The 16,802-nt window shown below is 49.4% G+C and overlaps 6 protein-coding genes across 6 annotated transcripts; 4 read left to right on the top strand and 2 right to left on the bottom strand.

Annotated features, from left to right (window-relative positions):
* Positions 1 to 625: 625 nt before the first annotated feature.
* Positions 626 to 1,857, bottom strand: AtWU_05718 (mitochondrial 37S ribosomal protein mS35; the record flags this gene model as incomplete). Its single annotated transcript, XM_035500828.1, has 2 exons — positions 626 to 1,215; positions 1,299 to 1,857. The coding sequence occupies 2 exons, from the start codon at positions 1,855 to 1,857 to the stop codon at positions 626 to 628; spliced, it is 1,149 nt and encodes a 382-aa protein (XP_035356721.1).
* Positions 1,858 to 2,200: 343 nt separating this feature from the next.
* alg13 (N-acetylglucosaminyldiphosphodolichol N-acetylglucosaminyltransferase catalytic subunit ALG13) lies at positions 2,201 to 3,111 on the top strand (the record flags this gene model as incomplete). The annotated part of the gene is made up of 5 exons (XM_035500827.1): positions 2,201 to 2,540; positions 2,605 to 2,743; positions 2,804 to 2,876; positions 2,938 to 3,015; positions 3,088 to 3,111. 5 exons carry the CDS (start codon positions 2,201 to 2,203, stop codon positions 3,109 to 3,111), a joined length of 654 nt encoding a protein of 217 aa, XP_035356720.1.
* A 598-nt stretch (positions 3,112 to 3,709) lies between these two features.
* On the top strand, positions 3,710 to 4,975 carry AtWU_05716 (actin-related protein ArpA; the record flags this gene model as incomplete). The annotated part of the gene is made up of 3 exons (XM_035500826.1): positions 3,710 to 4,477; positions 4,541 to 4,855; positions 4,913 to 4,975. The coding sequence occupies 3 exons, from the start codon at positions 3,710 to 3,712 to the stop codon at positions 4,973 to 4,975; spliced, it is 1,146 nt and encodes a 381-aa protein (XP_035356719.1).
* Positions 4,976 to 8,916: 3,941 nt separating this feature from the next.
* On the bottom strand, positions 8,917 to 9,384 carry AtWU_05715 (DUF3602 domain-containing protein; the record flags this gene model as incomplete). Its single annotated transcript, XM_035500825.1, has 1 exon — positions 8,917 to 9,384. The coding sequence occupies one exon, from the start codon at positions 9,382 to 9,384 to the stop codon at positions 8,917 to 8,919; it is 468 nt and encodes a 155-aa protein (XP_035356718.1).
* A 4,284-nt stretch (positions 9,385 to 13,668) lies between these two features.
* On the top strand, positions 13,669 to 14,664 carry AtWU_05714 (major facilitator superfamily protein; the record flags this gene model as incomplete). The annotated part of the gene is made up of 1 exon (XM_035500824.1): positions 13,669 to 14,664. One exon carries the CDS (start codon positions 13,669 to 13,671, stop codon positions 14,662 to 14,664), a length of 996 nt encoding a protein of 331 aa, XP_035356717.1.
* Positions 14,665 to 15,465: 801 nt separating this feature from the next.
* On the top strand, positions 15,466 to 16,286 carry AtWU_05713 (putative U1 snRNP complex component Yhc1; the record flags this gene model as incomplete). The annotated part of the gene is made up of 4 exons (XM_035500823.1): positions 15,466 to 15,532; positions 15,592 to 15,720; positions 15,797 to 15,874; positions 15,946 to 16,286. The coding sequence occupies 4 exons, from the start codon at positions 15,466 to 15,468 to the stop codon at positions 16,284 to 16,286; spliced, it is 615 nt and encodes a 204-aa protein (XP_035356716.1).
* Between the last annotated feature and the right edge of the window lie 516 nt (positions 16,287 to 16,802).

The following is a 16,802-nucleotide window of genomic DNA, read 5'->3' as shown; positions in this document are numbered from 1 at the left end:
TTATCGACGTCCTGTGCTGAAGGGTTCTCGGTGGTGTGTTTTGTCTTCTGTCCTCTGGTTCTTTTACATGTGCTAATTATGAGTTTCGATTTATGTTGTCGTCTCTTCTTTTCCGTGTGTTTTTACTACCTTTGCTTGCTCTGTTCCTCTAGTTTTCTTTTCCTTTGTTGAAACGGTTTGGTATGCTGGATATTATAGCATATATCATGTCTATAGTACCAGGAACATATCAGAACCTCATAATATATGGAATGTAAAGTCAACAGAGCCGTTGCAACGTAGTGTATCATCCCCCGATGCTATTAGGTCCAATCAGACAGTATCAGGATTCATGCAGTTATAATAAGTAGAGGAAGTGCTAGTTAACGATGAATGAGATATAATACATTGACATAAAATAAATGTGTCTAATACAACCTTGCGAAATATGCGCCGCCCTGTTTTGTCTGAGCTTACACAGGTCAAAGAAAATACTACAGTATACCCTCGAAAACAGACACATCAGGTTACCATATGGACATACTCCCTCCGTTTCTCGTAAATGATAACGATCATGGTGGAAGTGAGGCGTGGTGTTTGTTTCCCTAGAATTCCCTCCAGAACTCATCACAGCTCAATGCTCAGCTCACCGAACCCTCTTCCTCTGAGCCTTTGCATTGACCTTCACTGCAACCTTCTCCCGCTCTTCCGTGGCCTTTGCGTTCAACGCAGGGTTCAAAGCCGGCAGGGTCCGCGCCGCCTGCAGAACGACCTTATTGCCGTCCACCCGCTCCTGCTCCTGACGCTGTCTCTCAGCACGAGTAGCCTCCAGCTGCTTCTTGCGCTCGGGTGTCATAACCCAAGACTCGGGGAAGCGGTGCGTAACCTTGGGCTTGTGGTGACGCAGATCGAGAGGGACGTCGGCGAACGAGTCGCCCTCCTTCGCTTCCTTGATCAACGACTTGATGGTGTCACCAAGGTAGCGCTTGTTTTGGGCGCGGAGCGGGAATTTCTCGCAAGACATGCGCACAATATCGGTTTGGGGGTTGTAGCGGACACCGACGAGTTTGAGGAAGGTCTGGCGTTGCGCTTCGGTGAGGTATTTGGGTGTCAGATCTTTGGAGGACAACTCCACAACGACCTTGGGTTCGGCGGGGTGCTGCTCGCCCATGTATGTTGTGTAGCGGAAGCGGAGGATGTGAGATTCGGGGGGGAGGGTGAAGGGTTTGGCGAGCTCTATTGCGGGTTATCAGCAAAGGGATTGTGTCTGACATGAGGGGGAAACTATGTGGGGTCTGGGTGTAGGTGTGGCTGCATACCGCTCAGCAATGGCATATCCCAAGCGGCGATTCGAGCGTATTCTCTGATTTCACGATGCTGTTCGAGTTGTGCGTAGGCCATGCTCGTCATTTCGTCATCGTTGAAATCCTCATCGCCGTCCTCAACGAGAGCCAGATCATCTGGTTCGTCTTCCGCCCAGAAGCCGTTCGATCTGACTCTCGGGGCCTCGAAACGCATATGTGTTTCTCTTTCGATCTGGAAGACTTCCTTGTCGAGCTCGGCGAACATGGCGGCACGGGCCTGGGGGTCGTTGTATTCGGAGACAAGAGCACGGTTCGCTTCGTCGAACGCCTTTCGCTCTTCCGGAGACATCAAGTCATATTGCTCCCGCTCCTCTTTCGAGAGGAAATCAGGCGAGTATTCGGGTGCCGGGGGCAGGTCCTGCGGACGAGGGCGCTTGGGCTCCTCAGGGACGGGCGGATCTTCTGAGACGAGGGAGATGGGCGTCGCGGAGAATTGGCGGACGGGGGTGAAGATAGGCCCTCTCCGGGCCAGGAAGAAGGCCGAGCGGCCCAGCGACCGAGCTACTGAGGCCATTGGGGGAGGGGAAAGTCTGGGGATATTGGGAATGAGAGGCGCAGTGGAGGAAGTTCGGCGGATGTTTTTCATTTCCTTCCATCGCCGCGTGCCACTAAACCGTTTCGGGAAGGCAGTGACTTTCACCGCCGAACAATTGGCTGGAACTACTTACCTCAACTGCAACTTCGTACTTGCCTTTGCATCTTTCCGCGCCAACTCCATCTAGAGTCTGGCATGTTGGGTGCCAGTCTATGAATACTACGGCACTGTCTATATTCCCTAGAGGCTGATATGGTTGGCAAGACTGGCCACGTTTGAGTCTTGTTCCGTGCGGATATCACCCGCCTACTAACTAACCATCATGCCGTCCCCTCTCCAACCAAATGCCACTACAAAGGTCTGCTTCGTGACTGTGGGTGCTACAGCTTCTTTTCATCTTCTTTTACAGTCGGTACTCGCAGACCAGTGTCTGCTGGCATTACAGAAACTAGGGTTTACCCACCTACTTGTGCAATATGGAAAGGACGGCCAGGCTCTTTGGGATGAGTTCCAGAACAGATGCCCTCCTGATAGTGAAAGCCGACATGGACTTGAAATCGCCGGATTCGACTTCAACCAGGCTGGATTAGACGAGGAGATGGGTTTGGCTCGGGCTGATCCGTCTGAGGGTCGAGTCGGGGGACTAATCATCAGCCACGCTGGTAATGCCCATGTCTACAGTATCTCCAATGCCTGATTGAGGTGGCTGACATGGTTTGGGTCCAGGATCGGGAAGTATTCTTGGAGCATTACGGCTTGGTGTGCCACTTGTTGTTGTACCGAACCCAACCCTGAAGGATAATCACCAGGAAGAACTGGCACAGGAACTGCAGAAGCAGGGATATGTTGTCGCCAGCAACTACTGGTACGCTGCTTCTTCAGTCATCAGGATCGGGTGACATAGACGAGCTCACTCCTTTTTCAGGGAAATTTCGAGCGCACTCGCTCGTGCAGAAAAGCTGCGAGCTCAGATGCTGGCTTGGCCGCCTGTGTGTGGAGTAAGCCAGCGGCGCCAGCCAACGCTGGAGAGCGTGATGTCTGACGAACTGGGCTTCTTAGATTGAAGCCCGCCTTTGGGTCTTTATCACTAGCACCGGTCGAATCCACTCTGCCGGGCGCATTGAAAGCGATACATCTGTAAGTTGTTTGGGATGAGACCGCCACTATGTGGTACGATTATAATTATCATGACTATGGAAATCATCATAGCTGGCCGTGAGCCTTGAGCAATGAGGAGCCTTGAGACCCAACAGCCATGGAAGGTAGAACGGACGGTTTTACTCACGACTGGACTCGTCAGTGTCTTGGACAATCCGCTGAATGGTGGCTTAACATCGCTTTAGATATAGCTTATTGGGAATGTATCTGTAGGAGTAGCGAATCCGTTTGGGACGATTGAAGAAATCAAGCATTTTTATGTCTTTATCAGTTGGCCATATGGCGAGCAAAGCATGATGATTGTAATGCATTCTACCCTACTGTGATGGGTTGTAGATACTAGATAGAGTTATAGTTGGGATTTCCGAGAGTTTGGAGCGGTGCTGGTCTGTGCTTTCCATTCCTCGACCCCAAAAACATACGCGCAGAACAACCCGCAGCTATCCTTCCCTCCGGCCTGGTTTGCTCTACTTCGTGACCTCGCAGAAGAGCAATCGAGCTCAAGCACTCTACCGGGAGAAGTCCTGCGACATCGTTCGAATTCCGCGTCCTCGCCGAGCAACCGACCAGGCCGCGGGGCCTCTCCGTGCCTTTGACGACAACAAAACACCCGCGCCCTTCGATCTCTCCTCCCTCTTCCCCGATCCCCAATCCCCAACATTCTCTCCACGCAATGGCAGAAGCCACCCTCCACAACGCTCCGATCGTCATCGACAATGGCAGCGGGACCATCCGCGCCGGCTTTGCCGGTGAGGAGATCCCCTCCTGCTACTTCCCCTCGTTCGTGGGCCGGCCCAAACATCCGCGGGTGATGGCCGGCGGTCTCGAGGGCGACGTCTTTATCGGACAACGAGCTCAAGAACTGCGCGGCTTGCTTAAGATTCGCTACCCTCTGGAACATGGAATCGTAACAGACTGGGATGATATGGAGAAAATCTGGCACTACGTGTACGAGAACGAGCTGAAAACGCTGCCGGAAGAACACCCCGTGCTCCTGACGGAGCCACCGCTCAACCCACGCAAGAACCGCGACGCTGCCGCCCAAATCATGTTCGAGACCTTTAACGTTCCGGCGCTGTACACCTCGATTCAAGCTGTGCTGTCATTGTACGCGTCCGGTCGGACAACGGGTGTGGTTCTCGATTCAGGGGATGGTGTGTCCCATGCGGTACCGGTGTTTGAAGGTTTCGCGATCCCGAACAGTATACGGCGGATTGATGTGGCGGGTCGGGATGTGACGGAGCAGCTGCAACTACTGTTACGAAAGAATGGACATGTGCTGCATACCAGTGCGGAGAAGGAGGTTGTCCGCATGATCAAGGAGAAGGTTTGCTACGTTTCGCTGGATCCGAAGCGAGAGGAGAAGGACTGGATGAATAGCTATCACAAGTCAGAGACGAAGTCCGTCGACTATGCGCTGCCTGATGGGCATAAAATCAAGGTACTTTCTCCCTAAGTTGTGCTGATCGGGTTGAATTGGGTTTCTAATGGCGAACTATGACAGATCGGACAAGAACGCTACCGCGCCCCCGAGATTCTCTTCGATCCGGAACTTATTGGCTTGGAATACCCTGGTGTACATCAGATCGTGCAGGATGCCATTACCCGGACGGATCTCGATTTGCGGAAATCTCTCTACCTCAACATCGTCCTGTCTGGTGGATCAACGCTGTGCAAGAATTTCCCGGACCGGTTGATGCGCGAGATTAAGCGTCTGGCCGTGGAGGATATGAAGATCCGAATCTCAGCCCCCGCGGAACGGAAGTACACGACATGGATCGGAGGTGGTATTCTTGCTGGCTTGAGCACCTTCCGGAAGGTAGGTTTCCACCTCATCACCCTAAATCATGGACCCTTCAGCTAACTCCTTCAACAGATGTGGGTGAGCGCAGACGAATGGCACGAAGACCCCGAGATCATCCACCGAAAGTTCGCTTAAAGGTGCTTGCCTTTTCGGATGAAACCAACATCAGGGACCTGCACGATCGACGTATCCACTTCCGCACCTGCAGCTCGCACACTCCGCGACAGGATACGTTTTACTGCAAAGACTGAACATGCAAGCTACTAGCTAGAAAAGACATCAATGGTGATGCTCACAATGGTCAGCAGCAGCTTTTAATAGATACCCCTCTTTTCTGTTCGCCTCGATTGTTCAAGCTGCCATACCCATCTGCCACTCATACTACGCTTTCACCCCTTCAACTATTAAACTATCTGATGCGAGATACATCTTCCATGAGCGGTGTTTTGTGTCTATTCCCCACATCGGATGAGCTCACTAGCACATCTACCCCTTATCTTATGCTGCTTCCCTTAGCCTCTAACCATACATACCTAGCGACATGTACCCGGATTACGAGGAAAGACATGAATCTAGATGCTATTTTGCTTTTACTTCTTCTATCTTTTTCCTGTCTTACCTCATATCTCTTTATTTCTCGCTGAAATTGCGTGCCACATTCTGAAGTTTTGTGTACATATTGAATGGATAGATGAGAATATACGATGCCCAACAAACCATCTCCGTCGATCAAGTAATCTGGAGCCTGGAAGCTCCGCAATTGACATAAAAGATGCTCAAGAAAGGCCCCATTCACAAAGCCCTATCTGATCGTTACCACCAATAAAAGCAATAACTTCAAGAATGGTGGAAAGTAAAGGAGAAAAGTGAAAGACAAAAATTAATTCTTGATTGACCTACCATCAACCAAAGCTTTAGGGGCCTGTCTTTATCCACTACACTGAGGCCACGCCCCCTCGCACCAAAGAGTCTTCCAGCCATCATCCAAGCAATTACCCCCATAGTTATCATAACATTCTTGAGTGATATACCCCAGATCAAGAAGATCCCTTAAATCATGATTTCGAGTGGTAGCCCACAGATTCACTGCCCCTGTGGGGGTATCCATCGTATCGCAATAGTCTGCCATGTCCTGGGGGCAGAATGGTGCAGATCCTACCCAGGTGCATGCTCCTGAATCAATCTCGTACATGCTGTTATTGCATATTGCTTGTGCAGTGGATATGGCGATGAGGGTTACTGCGAGGGGTTTCTGAGAGAGCATGGTGGTTTTGAGGATGGGTTGTCGGAGGAATTGAGAGAGGTAGAAGGTCTTTCTTCTGGAGGTGGTCAGGAATGAAGTATGGATATGTAGTGAGGTCTGTGCTTCGAGTCCTTCGTGGATATGGGAGAGGAGGGGAGAATATAGTATCAAGGGGTAATGTATGAGGAGATGGAGATAATTGGTAAGAGTTGAACGGATGCTGGATGTGGATTTCTGAGGATGATTGTCAATACCCTGCATACATACCTCGTCTTATTGGAATGGGGGCTGGGAGAATAGTTTGTTGTAGTGTATACTAAGTGTATAATGCAGCCTGAAAGCCGGAGGACTATTGCGTGGTGCAATATGTCACAACAAAATAAATGTTACTAGTAGCTTCCGCGAGGATGGCTTGTCAGAATGTGTCATAGACTTACAATGTCACATTAGAGGTCCGGTCTTGGCCCTCAGTCTATGGCTTCTGGGTACTGGTATGTGATATGACGTACCGAAGAGGATTTCGGGCTATTTGGAAGAATGCCATTTGATGCTCTCTGCGCCTGTACCGTAGCTTCCCTTCTCGAATGACAGTGACACTAAAGTCTCCAAGTGCCATAGATGCCATATTGGTATAGAGAAGTAGACATTTCAGCTTCTTTTGTTTCACCAAGTCCCTACATTGGTTCAAATTGCGCACAGGGGTATAGCGCGATATAATTGAATGCTGAGAGCGGTAACTACATGAATAGTGAGTTATAACATGCCACATGAGCTCTGCGTCCTGTCGAATAGATCTGCTCTGATTACCGTTTTCCCAGCGAAATAGTCACTTCTTGGCCAGAGTTACCATATTGAGGAGGGCACAGAAACTCCCCCTATAGCTCGCATGGAACGGGTGTGGTCTCAAGGAATGTTTCTGTACCACATCGCTGGCTGTCCAGTATGCATGGTTGAGTGCCTCGTAACAATATTCCGCGGAATCTCACGCTGTCTTTGGAGCTCTTGCCGAGGGTGCCAGGAAGAACAGGTCTCTCTCTCTCAGCCTTACAATCGCGAGGTAAGAACAACTGGTGACTTGTATTAGGAAAGAGTACAGCTGTCAACCTTTCCTGGAGCATGCTGTTTGTTTAATTGGCATCGTTGCATCGCCTAAGCTTCCAAATAAGATGAAGATGTGAGCGTAACCCCTCAAACAATGGGGAAAGACACACTGACATAGTGATTGATGATCATATCACTCAACGAGGTTGGAATGCGGGAGGTAGCACGTCCAAGTATGCATTCTGAGGGACGCGGATGAATTGTCCGTTGAGGTATTCGGATCTACAAGTAGGTTTGTGATCATTAACCAGCAGAGTGTTTTGGGTCCTAGTGATTGATCAATAGTCGGGGGGTTCCAGTAGTAGCAGGACTGAGGTACTGGGTAAGTAATAAACAAGATCAGCAGCGAGATGGATGGAAACGGGAAAAGTAGTTACCAGTTGAGGAAAGAGCGTTTGATGTCTAAGTTAGAAGCAGCAACAACAACCTCAAGTCACTGAAATCTTCATGTGACAATCCTAGACATGTATGTCTTAAGTCACTCTACCAGATATGCTTATTTATGTATATCCAAGTGCGATCTATTGCCAGTTGATTGTGCCTCAATCCATCCACAATATGAGGAATATTCACGCAGTGCCAAATACCTACTACGTAGTCATCGAGGAAGTGTACAACACATAGTTAGCTAGCCAGCCACATGCATAGTCTCGAACCAAACATCCATGCGCATTTGTTTACCTCTTCCTCCTCCAGGGCATCTGGTGTAAGAAGAAAGTCTAGAACACTTTCAAGTAGTTTTAACCTAAGGTAACCCAACCCAACTCCACTGTCTCAAGGAGTGTAGTAATGTAGGTGGCCAGCGTCATTGTAACCCTTGCATAGAATGATATTGTCAAGAACATTTTATGTTTGTTATCGAAAAAGGCAAGTCGTGTCATTGAATTGTTTGATGATGTCAAGTCACGACATCAAAAACCGGAGATCCCGTCATTTGCTGAAGGGATGGCGCATCGAGATGGATCTGGTACAGTCGTTGACGATGCGCTCCGCGGTCCCAGGGTGTTTGGTGAGGTAATTGTGGTTACGTTTTGTGTAACGGACGGTTTCGGCATCATTACGTGAGATTGCACAATTTGTTCCCAACATTAGTTGTGTCACAACCTACTACTACTACTTTGTACGCAATGGGACAGAATTTGGTTTGGTTGGGGTTGTTTTTGTTTGGTTTGATTTCACAGTTAACTAGTAGGGTACATGGGAAATCTTGGCTCTATTGGCCAGTGACACAATATGCTGTGGTAGTGAAGCACGGTGATGCAGTGATCGATCCTATGCTGTAAACAAGACAAAATCCAGTCATTGTCCTAACAAATCACAAAGGAACAAGTGAACAGGGCAATGTCAACGCCATGCTGATGTCCGCGCATATAGACGAGACCATGGCTAAAGGGGTATCATGTTGAAAAGTGTTGATGTGGAGGTTGAAAATAGAAAAGAAAAGATGAGAAGAGAGCTGAAGTTGGAGGGGGAACAATAGACCCCTTAATTCAATCGAGTGTTGAAGAGAGACAAAAGGGATTAAAGGCGTAGTTGAATGAGATGATTGGGGTGAAGGTAGCAATCTTCGAAGGTCGAATCGAACAGTAAAAACAAAAACTTTTTTGGTGGTCGTAATTCGTGAGTCATGATCTGCTGATGCAACGCTGGTAGGCGGCAATAGGCACAATGGAAATGGCGCTGAAGATGGTCGGAAAGAAACCCAGTTTCACTCCCCTCTGACTCTTCATACCTATGCCATGCCCCTGAGCTTGCCCCAGCCCTTCTCAAGACCACGGAGAGCCCGTTCACGAGCAGAACCGGAGCTGCTCGAGCTGCTGCCGGAGAACTTGCGGCTGAGGGTGCTGGATGAGTCGTCGCTGAAGACCATGTTGCCGGCTCCACCACGGCCGACGTGGTAGACGGGGGCGGCACGGCGGAGATCACGCTCAAGCTCCTCGTCGAAGCTGAAGATGGCGCGCTCGCTGCTGCTGTGGACGTTGCCGGCACCGCCACGACCGGACTTGAAGGTGCTGGGGACATTCGAGTCCAAGCGGGTCAAAGAGGCAGGACCAGTAGCCGAGCGAGAGTCGGTGGTCTTGGTGCCCTTCAGGTTGATGACATTGCCAGCGCCTCCGCGAGCCGTGTGCAGAGCAGGGCGGCTGGTATGAGGGACCGACGGATGCGGTTCAACGACACGGTAATTCACTGATGCAGGCATGGTGATTGAGTTGTGATAGGTTGTGGTAGGTAGTAAAGTGGTGTTTGTTGATATGTTATTAAGGATGCGTGCAAAAGCGCTTGCGATGCGGGAAGTATAAACTCGCGGTCTATATCGAATTACTCGAATTATTCGAAACGCGGAAACTCAATCCGATTTGCGATAATGGCGTAATAAACATGTAGACGCAATATGAGTCAATTGGAGACGAGGTGTATAGGCAATGGGGACCTATGGTCGAGTGATTCGCGAAGAGTGGTAGAATCTTGTTTGTTTGGTGAAGGTGTGGTAGGGCAGACAGTCAGACAAAGGGGAATAAAGCAGAAGCAGTCTGGGAGCGAGACTATTAAAAAAGGAGAGGAGAAACTAAAAAATTTCCCTCGTGTGTTTCTTTTTTAGTGGTATGAATGACTCTTCAAACTGGAGCTGATGAGAATCCACTTCTATAGCCTGGAACCAGGCCTCGCAGCGGGGAAGGAGTTATATAGTTGGACGCAGACGAGGCGGGCCCAGCGAGTTACCGGGGGAAGAGTCAGGACGGCCCCCCTTCGTGACGGCAGGCAGACTCATGATTGCACCATGGCCACTGCGTGGTTTCCATTTCCAGGCACCGCGCCAGGGTCACGCTTGGCTGGGGTGGAGCTGCCCAGAAAATTTCATCCCCAATAACTCGTTACTAGTAGTGACTTGGTTGAACCTTCCCTCTTTCTGCATTCTGCGGTTATGCGCGCGCTACTCCATCATCACCGCTGCTTTCAGCCCTGCAAATTTTCACCCCGTTAGGGCGGCACCCAAAACGTGCAACATTTACAGCCAATCATTGTCTACCTGCCCCTCTTCTAAACACTATCATTGGTCAATATCCGACCCACCGCCCCTGCCTATCCTGGCTGCTTTAAAGAATTTCTGTGCGATCATCTGACATGCACGGCGCCAATCCAAGGCGTGGCGAAACGTAACAGAAATTGGCGCCACAGCCAATCACAAGCCATGGGTGTGCCCGAGGGCTGGCTCTGGTGGTTTCCTGGGGGTAATGGAAATTGCTGAGTCGGTCACGCGTCATCGGCCAACACATTGCGTGCGGCCTGTTCTGATTCTATTTGGGTCGATCCTGGTGAATGAGGGGGAAGACTCTCGCAATTTCGCCATCAATAATAGCAATAATTCGGTGTATCCAAGGGGCTATGGTATGCTTGGGCCCGGGGCTGAGTTGATGCTGCTTCCTTGGTCTTGGATGTACGAAGTAATACACAGCCCGTCTATAGTCTTCTATTACTGTCTATAGTTTCTACTTGGTATACTCCTAACACGTAGATAGATAGAAAATGACTGGTTATTATTAGCTTGGCAGGACTGCCTATGGACTTACTCTTTTCGGTACCAGCAAGAGAAACTAAACTGAGTAACTGACGAACTCTTGCGCTACAAAGAGTTCGTTGTCCACTTGCACCATCCCTTCTACTATCCCGTAATGCCCAATATTCAAGGCAAGCCCTCGTGGCTTCACCGTCAGCCGGTCAACCGGTAAGAATATTCTACCAGTCCATGACTATTATTCCCCGCAACTATTAGGCCCCGGTGCTACCTGAAACCGGCAGCAGCACAGTTGCATCATTATTCGTGCTGCATCTGAAATTGGAAGCGTCAAGTTTAATGGCTAAACTCTGATCCCCGGCAGTACCGAGGGGGTGTTGTTCTTCACAACCATGGCGAAAGGGCATCGTCCAGTCAAATCCCGGTTCACAAATCTCAGCTAACCAGACTTACTTCTTCTACATGTTGAACGGCGTCTACTGGAAAGGCAGGTACCGGGGAAGATGCCCAATGCTAAAGGCTCAAAGGGGCAGGCCAACCAACTCCGTATGCACGATGATGATGGCATTCTACATGAAAGTCACATCTGAAGTCAAGACCGGTGCGGAGCGTGGGATTCCCTTCAGGGAGTGACTAAGACTTTGCCGGGGCTACCGGTCGAGACCATTTTTAGTGCAGAAATCTCTTTCAGTATGGAGACGGTTAGCGGAGATCATCAAACAACAGCCCCTCACCGCATCATCCGGGTCCCCATCTGACTGTCCCTCATTGCGCCCCAGTTTCTTTCTGTGTTGGCTGGTTGAAAATTATTGACTACTCGTATGATGTTGGCCGGTGTGCGTTGGACATGGGGCAATGGCAGGAACTTTGGGGGGACTGGATTTTGAGGGATCTCTCCTGGCTGTCATGAGATCTGAACGGCACAAACGGAAAATATTGAAGAATGCCTCAGGAACCCCACTGCCCATCCACTGCGCTAAACCCAAGCAGGACAGCTTCCCCAGACACTGACTGCCGAGGGGGGCGCCACTCCAAAAAGAGAAAAATGACTCCATAAATCTGGAACGATCGAGAGGGGAAGTCGACCAGAAATGCCTCAAGGACACGAATCACCCTCCGACCATCGTGATTTCTTCTAGAGTGCTCATCATCCCCCACCTGTCAGGACTATTACCATTAGTCAAATGAAATGTATGCTAAGGACCAACGACTTCGACTAGTGAAGCGCTCACGGACTGCATGCATCTCCTTTCTTAGGGGGTCAGGGGTACAGTCATCTTAACAAAGCAACTCATCATCTCAGCCCCTGAATGGTCACATCAACCGAGCCGGTTGGACCGGCAAATGGCCGCCATTCCCGTCGTTCCTGCAAACCCGCTTCTGGTTCCCGAGGCAAAAAGGAAAACGGCAGAAGAACTTTTGGAGGACACGTCGTTGCTTCCCCGGATTTTCGACCCCGGAGCATCCTAGCCATGCAGGTCTCATCACTCATCACACCCGGCTGACTGCCACCACCGGGACATGACGTACGAGTAATTTTTCCGTGCAGGATGTACCCCTTCTTTCAGCTTCCTTCTCGCCGGAGACGTGGCCAGGAGGTCGTCGAAGTTTCCATGCTTCTGGACACGGCCGCCGCCTGACTAGGTCGCTCGTGTGCTCCTTTCCCAACCATGTCCAGGTGTCGTGACCCCTCACTCGTATTTCCCAACATTCCTATCTTGCCACTTCTCTATGGTCAAGTCACAGCACACGGGGACATAATGATACACCAGATCATTCATTGTAGTCATTTCGAGAGTTTGCAACTGGCATTACGCATTGGCCCCTTGGTCCCTTGCGAGTCGCTCAGGCAGTCGTCGGTCACGACATTGCGAATCCCTTGCTAGTCCGTTACTACAACAAGATCAGGGGATACAATAGTGACGGCAACAAATTAACTGCATCTTCTTATGTCCTACCCCATAGTTCTGACACAGTTCCCCTTGCGTTTATCGGCCGTTGGGCGGCTCATTAGGTAGTGCAGCCATGCATACCAGTCTTACTAGTATTTGTCTGTCATGTCAAAATCTGGTTTCTAGGATACGCAATTCTTCTGAACATGCAGACACCATGAATATCACAATGACTGAATGCAGCAGTGAACCTGATCCAGAAGTAGTAATGCTTTAATTCCACTAATTGCTCCATATATTCCAGATCACCGGTTATCCTACTGCCTGTTTCTTAATCACCTCCTCGCATTAATTTTACGAAGAAACAGGATCATAGAACGGAGAATAAAAGCAAGGAGTCTCCTTAACATATTGCACATTTGAGCGCTTTGTTATGTAAACTATAGACGATCAAGCAGCTTCCGTAGCCATTTGGTAAAGCCTAGTCGACAGCCCTGCCCTCAACTTCAACTACAACTCAGATATCCAAAGCTCGAATCTCAACTAGTATTAGCAATCATCATACAACAGCCAAGATATACACTTAAATGAATGTATCGTGGGTAGACAATGACTATAGACGTATAATCATTCCACAAGTATACATAGCATCCTCAGTCAACATAATACTGCCACCGCCCACCGCCATTTTTAACAGAATCCCAGGTCAAAGTTCTGGGACTGTATGTTTCCAAAATCCGCTAAATCCGAGCTTTTTTCATCGAGGTTTACTAGTTTCTGCCGTGCTGAGCGGTCTGTAGAGCGGTAAGTTGTATACTTTGGCTGGAGGCCAAAGGAATATACGGAGTAGCAGTCCGGACTACAACTATAAAACATCGGCTTTTGCCTAGGTTGAGTATAAACTGCCTGTGTCTTGCGGCTAACTCCGTCGAATATAGCCATTTTTATATTATACAAATACTGAAGATTACTTCCTCGACTCTTTTTTCTTCTTTTACTCTCCGATTAGCCTGCCAGGTTCTCGTCTCTTGAAGCTCGAGTATGCGCTCTTGGCTATAGAAGTCTGACCTCATCTGAGATGGAGAAACCCTCAAAATCAGGCCGTAATGAGTGTCTACCATCAACGGGACCTTTGTATACTATTCTGCCCTCAGCCGACCTTGCCTTGACTGGGAGGTATCCCCCAAAGGCATTCAAAAGCATTGAAAGGCTCAAGGAAACAATAAAAGCCACCTTTATTACACTTGAAGAGCACGATATTGATCAATACCTGTCTCTAGGATCTGTGTCTGAACAGAATTTGCAACACCTGGTCAAGGACCGCCAGGAGCTATGTTATCCAGTCAGGTTTACATACTTCCCAGATATTGAAACACTCATTGTCAAACTCGCCATACAAAGGCAGAACGTGGCTCGCATGGCATTCAGGCGAGAGATCACCTCCCAGTTAAGGATCATGAGTCTCGACATCGAGGAGCGTCCTGGCCTATGGCCGTCCATGCACGTTGGCCCTACTGGTTCCGTGAAAGAAGCTGACGATAGTTGGTCTCATCCCTTAGTAGAGCCTAGGAATAAGGATTGGCCAAGGATCGTCATTGAGAGTGCGGTAGCAGAATCGATCCCCAGACTCCGTCAAGGTGCCTCCTGGTGGATAAATAACTCTAACGGGCAAGTGAGAATCGTGATCTTGATCAGTGTGCACAAAGAAAGTAAGCGTATAGTATTCGAAAAGTATTTCCCAAAGCCCAGTGTTTCTTCCAACACCGGAACGCAACTTGGGACAGCTTATATCCCAGACTTGATTTCAACTACTGAAGTGTGCTATGGAGATGACCCTCCAGATGTCCGAGGCCCTTCAGTCACGCTGGAGTTCCAGCGCTTAGTGGGTAGAAAACCGCTATTGTCTGAGAAAGATGTCATTCTGTGGCCAGAGCTGCTCTTGGGAATCGCTGAAGACATCTTTGAATATGACGGCTTTCCCCCGCTCAGACTGGCACGGTACAGCGCTCCCCATATGTTAACCTCTCATCTGAATAGTGGAGGCGCCCATACTCCTAATGCTCGTTGGCCATAGGATCAGGATTGGCAGAATTGCAAAAAGACGAGCATTTTGTCAAATAGATAAATAAAATTAGACGGTTTACTATTACGGAAACGTAAAACAATCACCTTTTTATATCTGTTTAGAAAATACTACCTGGTATAAGATCTATGATAACAAGGCCGTCCCTACGCAGCTTATTCTATTTATACACCAATTGACTGACAAGTAGCTTATCAGATTATCATGCAACGACCTTCTCGCACACGTGAACATGGTGATATAGTTAGAAATGTTTTTTGCCTGAGGCCACAACATCACGTCCCTGGTATATTGCCGTACCTGACCGCCCTGATATCGCAGCGATCTCCGCCTCAAGCAGTGCGTCGCCATTGATTTCTCTCTAGCTAGCATCAACGGTTTTTTGTGCCCATTCATTTTCCAGCTTCTCTTTCTTTTTCTAGACCGCTACAAGTGCAGCCAATACACCATCGCACACTTCCAACCGAGCCATCTCTCACGCGCACCGCGCCACCTGCGCGCATCCAACTCGAGCTCAATTCGCTTGCAAAGAGCAGTTGCTCTCTGAATACCAAAATGCCCAAATATAAGTCTCCCCCTCACCTTTTGATGGACCCTTGATACTGACAAAGAGATTACTCTTCTGTAGGACACTCCCAACCCCCTTCACATCAACCCGCGGACTTGTTCATCGCGCATGCAATTCCTTCCATCCTCCTATCCAGCCATCACCTCCGAAGTCACATCCCCACTGACCAATGTCTCCAATCGAATATAGGCGACTACTGCGATGTCTACCTCACGCACGACTCGATGAGCGTGCGCAAGGCGCACAACGCCGGACGTAACCACCTCAGAAACGTTCTGGAATACTACCAACGTACGGCGGCCCCATCCACCCCAAGACCACCTCGAAAGAGTCCTGCTAACGCGACACAGAAATCGGACAAGAAAAGGCGCAATCGGTCATCGATTCCATCACCTCGTCTTACGCCGCCGAAGGCCAGGCTGTCCCGAACCCCGCGATGGCTCCTCCGGGAGCTTACCCTCCTCCATTTGGCTTCCCTGGTATGTCATGCATCGCCACCTACTACATACATGCACACTACTGCATCGATCAACAAGCTAACAATCCTCTCCTCAGGTCGACCAGGTCAACTCCCTCCCCCTCCGTTCGGAATGCCTCCTCTGGGCGCACCCGGCGCACCGGGCATGCCTCCTCGTACGTTACACCTATCCCCGTACAAACCAAACCAACACCAGAAAGCATCTATCTAACCTCCATGAAAACAGCCCCCGGAGCAAGAGGCCTCCCCTTCCCCCCTCCCTTCCCCGGTCCAGCAGGCGCTGCCCCTCCTGCCGGTCTCCCTCCTCTCCCCAACATGCCCCCGGGCGCCCAGGGCTTCCCTCCTCCGCCTGGCGGATTCCCTCCTAACTTCCCGACTCCTCCCCCCGGTGCTGCTGCTGCCGGGTTCCCCCCGATCCCTCCTCCAGGTCAAGCCCCAGCAGGATACAGCCCCAGTCCTACACCCGGTATAGCCGGACCGCCGGGACAGGATGGTGGTTACGCACCACCGCCCGGTATGGGCGCCGGGTTGCCTGGTCCGCCTCCGGGATTGGGTGATAAACGGTGATGGTGGGTAGTAGTATCTTACCTTATGTTTTATCTGTATCATGTGTTGCTTGATTTATTTACTACGGGGGTTTCTCATTTTCATTTTTCTTTTCTATATGTTTTGTCTAGATTCTGTTTCTTCTTTCAAGTGATTCCATACCAGCGTTCTATCTATGGGGATTCGGTTATGCAATATTTCTTTTCTTTTGTTTGATTGAAAAGGAAAGAAAAAGTTGGTAAATCAACAGAATATGAATAAAAGGATTTATTGGATGGATTTCTCTGTTTACTTTGTCATGATGCGTATGTGAGTTGCATGGTACCACTACCTATGAAGCTTCTTCAATTAGTGCTACGATAACCTTGATAGAATGTTGTAAACATGTTACAATGGAAACTACTAGATAGCTCTAGGATATAAGGTCAATGCAACTCAGGCATAGCATTATGATTTCTTTCCATACACGATGAAATCACAAGAATAATACAGGGATATCGGATCAGACAAGTAGACAGACCCCCTGCCAGCTAATAA

Source organism: Aspergillus tubingensis (assembly GCF_013340325.1).
Source record: "Aspergillus tubingensis WU-2223L DNA, scaffold_7, whole genome shotgun sequence".
Taxonomy (NCBI): domain Eukaryota; kingdom Fungi; phylum Ascomycota; class Eurotiomycetes; order Eurotiales; family Aspergillaceae; genus Aspergillus; species Aspergillus tubingensis.
This window is presented reverse-complemented; position numbering and strand designations above follow the sequence as displayed.